Genomic DNA, 6,461 nt, shown 5'->3' with positions numbered 1-6,461 from the left:
GAAAGATCTCTTTCCTCTTCATGCCTTATAAGGCATGAACCAACCATACTAGTGGTACTCTTCATCCAGGTCCCTAAATTGATTTCACTCCTAAGTCAGTCCCTGATTTCAGAAAATCGTTTTTATTTTGGTCCTTACCGTCAACCCGGTAACAAAAAATGCATATGTGGCAAAGGGAATGCATTGTTTGCATATTAGATGCTGATGTGGCTAATAAAATAAAATAAAAAACCGCCTCAGCATGCCATGGCATCGTCTAATTTATTTAAAAAAAAATTAAAAACATAAAAATACATAGTTTCAGATTTGAACGTGAATACACAAAAACTCAAGAACACAAAATTCCTGGGCATTCAACATCTTTCCCAGAAAATTTCACCAAACACTAAAAAAATTCACATCTAAAAAGCCAATGCCTAAGATTTTCATCACAACATTTTCTTTCCACCCAAAACCAGAAATTTTCTAATGAAACAAACACACACAAACCCAGCCAATTCGGCTCACAATAACAACAAACCCAACCAACCTCATAAATTTTCCTTAAACAATCATCAACATTTTCCCCAAAAAATCAAGATTTTCTTTCAAACCAAACACTAAAATAACTCACATTTAATAAACCGATGCTTAAAATACATACAAAATCCTATCATCCACCAAAACCTCTAACAAATCAAACCCATAAACCCAGAAAAATCATCAAATCCACATGAAAAAAGACAAACCTAGAAATTTAAAATAAATACAGCAACATGTGAACATATCAGAAACCCACCGATCAAGCCACATCAAGCCACCAATCCTGCAATCCGAAACCCACATGAACAGATTAGACCGCCAATCAAAAACAATGACGGTGACACCTTCAGCTCGCAGAGAGAATGTGTACATGGCGAAGCTTGTTGAATAAGCCTAGCGGTACGAGGAAATGGTGGAGTTCATGGAGAAGGTCTCGACGGCAGTGGAGAGAAAGGAGCCCACCGTCGAGGAGCGAACCTTTCTCTCCGTGGCATACAAGAACGTGATCGGCATGAGGCGAGCCTCGTGGCGCATCATCTCCTCGATCAAGCAGAAGGAGGAAAGCCGCGGCAACGAGGACCATGTGTCCATGATCCTGGACTACATATCCAAGATCGAGTCGGAGCTCTCCAACATCTGCGACGGAATCCTCAAGCTCCTTGACACCAGACTCATCCCCTTTACTGCCCCCGGCAACTCCAAGATCTCCTACCTCAAGATGAAGGCCAAGTGAGCTCCGACCATGGACAGTGGAGAGTAAGAGATTCTATCCATTGAGCGTGAAGAGAGTGAGAGAATTTGAGATTAGTCTTTCAGTGTAGGGATTTTTTTTTTTTTTTTTAAAAGCTGATGAGGTTAAAGAAAAATAAAAACAAAATAAAAAAGAATTAAAAAGATAATGATTTTTTATTTTTTAAGAAAAGATTTTAGTTTAAATTAGATTTAAGGTTTTTTTTTTAATTTAATTTACTTAAAATTTTTTTTTTTCCAGAGTTGCCATTTTTTATTAATTTAAATGCTGATGTGGCATTTAAAAAATGCTAAATATAATTTTTTTTATTATTATTTTATTAGCTACTTTAGTAAACAATACATTCCATTTGCCACAAATGCATTTTCTGTTATTGGGTTGATAACAGGGACCAAAATAAAAATGATTTTCTGAAATTAGGGACTGACCTAGGAGTGAAATCAATTTAGGAACCAAATCAAAAATCGGTTAAAAATGTAGGGATCAAAAGTGCATTTTCACCTACTATTTTTTAGTACCACCAATACTAAAAAGCATATTGCAATGGTGGAGAGAAAACCAAAAAAAATTGGTTGTTGAGCTAAGATGGTAAAAAAATATGGTTGTACACTGTAGCTAAGATGGTAAAAAAAAAATTTATTAAAAGTAAAACAATTTTATTGTGTTGGTGGTGATGGTGATTGTTGTTTATTGTAATAAATATATTATTTTATTGTATTGTTTATATTATTTTATTATATTAAATGTTAAAATAAAATTATTGATATTGAATATTTTGTAAAGTGCAGGAGTAAAATAAATACAATAACTTTTTAGGGTGTCAAATTTCTAAAATTTGCTGGCACCACCAACTGATGCTATGGACAGGTGCGTTGTATATTCCACCTAGGACAAGGTCTGTTTCCTTCATTTTTCCGGTTCTGTCCTCTTGGGTTTAGCCGAGAATTAACAGGTGCGTGGGTATAAAAAGCCTTATTGGGCTTTCTGGTTAGGCTGAGGCTTGGCTCAATAGATTCACTTACCAAAATCTCCATTTTTTTTTTCCTTCACTACTTTTATGACACACAAAAACATATTCTCCTCCAGCTCCTTCCTTCATTTCACTCTTTTCACACTCAACTCTACACAAAGTAACACCCAAAACCTTAAACTAAAATGCGCGAGCGTGTTTCAGACGACATCGTAGAAGACATCATGGGTCGGCTACCAGTGAAATCCCTAACCCGATTCAGGTGCGTTTCTAAGTCATTTAACTCAATCATCACTGGCACCACTTTCATCAACAAACACTTGAAGCTCAACCTTAATCAATCCGAATCGTTAATATCCACAAACACTCACAATGGGTATTTGCTATATACTACAAAGGATAAGAATAGTTTACCATCTTCCAAACAATTGTGTACGGTTGTTTGCAACAACGACCGCACTTTGACCCAGGTTTCCAGGTTTGAAATCCCCACTTTTTTGGAAAAGTACAGTATAGTTGGTTTCTGTAATGGCTTGTTCTGCCTAGCTAGTTATGTGAAAGAACTTTGCCACATTATTTATTTGTGGAACCCAAGTATTAGAATGTTGAAGAAACTTATAGCTACTCGCTTTAATCGCAAGCATAATGAAGGAGCCGCTATTGGATTTGCTTATGATTCTCTGAACAACGACTTCAAGATCCTGAGAATTGTGTGTAATGCGATGTTCAATGGATCAGAAGCTGAAGCAGAGATTTACACGTTAAGTTCAGATTCGTGGAGGAAGGTTGTAACATCAATGCAGTCCTTAAGAGGGTGTGAAGTGACTGAACCCAAACTTGGGACTATATCTTGTGTTTGGGGTCCCTTTACATTTTATAATGGAGCTCTGCATGTTTTAGCATATACCATCGGCTATTCATTCATTTTGTCCTTTGACATTAGCAATGAGAGCTTCCATGATATAATGATGCCTCGTAATCTCTTAGATGGCGCTACTAATTATTTCAATAAACTTGCAGTGTACAAGGGATTGCTGGCTGATTTCTTTTTCGCTGATGATCTTGGCAATGAGCATCATGGGAGTGTCTTATGCCATGTATGGGTTATGGAGGAGTATGGTGTGGCCGAATCTTGGACTAGAAAATTTGTGATACCAATGGAATGGATTTGGGCGGTTCTTTTCTTTGGCTGCACTAACAATGGTGAACTTCTCATTGAGAATGCCACTGGGCTGGCTTCAATTGACCCTGAGAATCAAAATCAGAACATTCTTCCAATTGAAAATGCTAATTGGGTGGATTTCTCAGCTAATTCAAGGGAGAGCTTGGTTTTACTTGATCGGGGTAAGCAAATGTGAAAATTAACTTTTACTGTTTTATCACTCTCAGTTTTGCCACCATCATTGTGAAAATTAACTTTAGCTAGAATAGCTAAATTTGTATATAACTTTAGCTAGTACTTTTGATGGTGAAACTAAGGTTGTAATTGTTTCCATCTTTGAGTTTAAGAAATCTCTCAATATGAATGGGTGAAGTTAGCTAAATTGCATTTGAGGAATGATAGTTGGAAATGTTAAATTGAGGTCAATATTATTGATTTTTTTTTTTCAGTGTGCATTTCTTATAAGCAAATTTACAGCTTGAGAAGAGAATGCTAGGCTTGGGGTTGCCTTTTGCTAATCCTTGGCCCTGTTCTAATAATTCTAACTTAAGTCAATTTTGGAGTTTAAATTATCACCTGCGCTTTTTTTTTTTCTTTGTCTGTTTCTTTTCCTAGGCTTTCTCAGGAGCCAAATAGTGACTGTCATTAGTTAGGATTTTGGACACAGTTTAATAATGATTAACTTTTTTGTTTACTTGATTTTGTTCAATATTGGCTTTGCTTTGTGTCTCATTTTGTTTGGTTCTTTTTTTTAGCCTCTGTCTGGTTGCTGTAAAATGGAAGGAAAATGATTGTTAAGCCAGTGTTAATATTAGTTTATGCACTACCAGTTAATTGAATTAACATCAATAGGGACTAGAGAGAATGTGGAGGTTGCAAAAACTGAGTACTATCTACTTTATTTTGTATAGATTTTGTTATTATTGCTGAGAATATCTCGCAATTCTGTGCACATTGTAGGTGTTATCAATGTTACAAGTAGCAACGAGATGTATTTAAGAGTATACCATTGTAGTTGGCAACTCCGAAATGTGCTCAAAATGGGGATTTCAGATAGCTAAGCAATTTTGTTCTTTAGTTCCATAGCTATTTCTGATAGAATATTGTTGTCAAATGTTCTCAAGTCCAACAACTAGCAGTAGTTGAAATTATGCTTCCTTTTAGAAGTTTAAAACAGTGGAATCCTGGTTGATCGTATTTAACAGTGGAAGAAACAAAAAATTGCGTTAATATCATTAGTAGGTGTTAATGTTGCAATGAAGTAGGATAGATTTGAAGATATGCACGTGTGATTTTAGGATAGGAAAAGTTTCTGTATTATTATTGTTTTTGATAAATAATAAAACTTCATTGAAAGGAAATATCAAACACATAGAAATGTCTTGTGTGCTGAGGATAACATGAAAACCACAAAACTAAGATGCACTTTTATTATTAACAGGTACAGTTTTTTTTTTTTACTATTGATTTATAAGAGATCTAATAGTTGAAAAATACACCATTAGCCATGTCATCACTAAAATTTGTTAATGGCCACGTCAACTGACTTATTTAATGGCACCTTATTTTTCTCATGCTCATTCATTACTCAAAATGTTTACACAGATAGAGAGAGTGAGAGAAAGGAGGAGGAGAAGAACTCCAATGTTTGCTTCATGGATGACCTAGGCGGTGCTTTGGGCAGCGTTGGTGGCCTAGGCAGTAGCAGCAGCGGGCTGGGCAGCAGTGGCGATGGCCACAGCAGGGCGACTTCATAAAAATTAATTGGAAACTTCCTTGGTCTCTTTAGCTTCCTTTACACTGGTGGTTTTCTTGTGGCAGCTTCTTTTTAGAGTTTTCCCTCTAGGAACTGTTCTTGCTAGCAGAAATATAACCACTGATACGACCAAGGATTATCTTAATTTAGGGATGAACACAATTTACTTTTGCACAATTAAGACATAAATTTTTTGTTGCTCTGTTTTTCATTTGTAATAGATGTAAAAATAGTATTTCTATCTAAATTATGGGCATAAGTTTTTCTGCATTGGAATTAGATGTTACTGCTACAAAGTTCATAAAAAAAAAAACTTTCCATTCAAGATGATCTTTTGAGGGAGCAGTCTACTACCTGTTGATGATGAAGGACTATGTTGCCAACCATCAATACAAACGGTAAGGTCTAACTTCCAAACTTGATCTGTACAAAGGGTAGTGTAATAGCTAATACAATAGATAGATGAATCTAAAACTGCAAAGTAACTCAATCTCTGAACCGCTGTTACCGAAAACGGATTGAGCTTTTGCTTTTGCTCTGCGTCTGTGTCTGGGACTTCAATGGAATACCATTCTATCTGTGTTTTGATGACTCCATTATTCTATCTGTGTTTCAATGATTCCATTATTCTATCTGTGTTTCAATGATTCCATTATCCGTCACTGAAGGTGGTTTGAACCAGTTGAAACCACTGAAAACGATGACGGGTCTATCTTTATATTGCCTCAATAGCCTTGACGTTGACAAACTTCCCTCAGCCATAGCAGTAGCAGGTAGCTTTTCTTTTGTTTTGATTGAAGATGGTACGTAAGGGTTTGGGTTGGGAGCTGGGAAGAGTTTATACATGTCTGACAATGATCTCCAATCCTTTTCGAATTCGGAGTAAGTATATCAGCCCTGTTCTTTTTCCAAAGCTGATGAAGTAGTATTGTTGGCAGTCATGAGACCCTTGAAATAGAGTTTAAATAATTTTGTAAAAAAATTTGTGTTAATTTTTGTTGTGTTGTACAGTTTTGATTTTATTTTATTTTATTTTTTTTAATTTTTATGGGAAAGGTTTTTGTGTTTTTTTTTTTTTTTTGGTGCTATTGGGGTTTTTGAGTTTTTGGTTTCACACTTTCACGTTTGTTATCTAGGTTGTTGGATTTTAAATCCTAATCCTAAAACATGAGTGTATTTTATATTGCAGTCTAATTAAAAAATAAAACAAATTATAATAAGGTGTAAATTTGTGAGGCTTGCAAAGCTAATATGATGGTTTTATGACTAAATAAAATAAAAGAATGTTGATAGCATTGAT

General features: G+C 35.4%; 2 protein-coding genes across 2 annotated transcripts; both read left to right on the top strand.

The window, feature by feature from the left end:
• Positions 1-931: 931 nt before the first annotated feature.
• Positions 932-1,255, top strand: LOC115967102 (14-3-3-like protein). The gene has a single exon (XM_031086184.1). The coding sequence runs from the start codon at positions 932-934 to the stop codon at positions 1,253-1,255; it is 324 nt and encodes a 107-aa protein (XP_030942044.1).
• A 1,033-nt stretch (positions 1,256-2,288) lies between these two features.
• On the top strand, positions 2,289-5,462 carry LOC115967793 (F-box/kelch-repeat protein At3g23880-like). The gene is made up of 2 exons (XM_031086938.1): positions 2,289-3,587; positions 5,011-5,462. The coding sequence occupies exons 1-2, from the start codon at positions 2,429-2,431 to the stop codon at positions 5,160-5,162; spliced, it is 1,311 nt and encodes a 436-aa protein (XP_030942798.1). The 5' UTR covers positions 2,289-2,428; the 3' UTR covers positions 5,163-5,462.
• Positions 5,463-6,461: the final 999 nt, after the last annotated feature.

Source organism: Quercus lobata, chromosome 11 (genome assembly GCF_001633185.2).
Source record: "Quercus lobata isolate SW786 chromosome 11, ValleyOak3.0 Primary Assembly, whole genome shotgun sequence".
Classification (NCBI taxonomy): domain Eukaryota; kingdom Viridiplantae; phylum Streptophyta; class Magnoliopsida; order Fagales; family Fagaceae; genus Quercus; species Quercus lobata.
The sequence above is the reverse complement of the archived record's forward strand: the minus strand, read 5'-3'. Positions and strand labels throughout refer to the sequence as shown.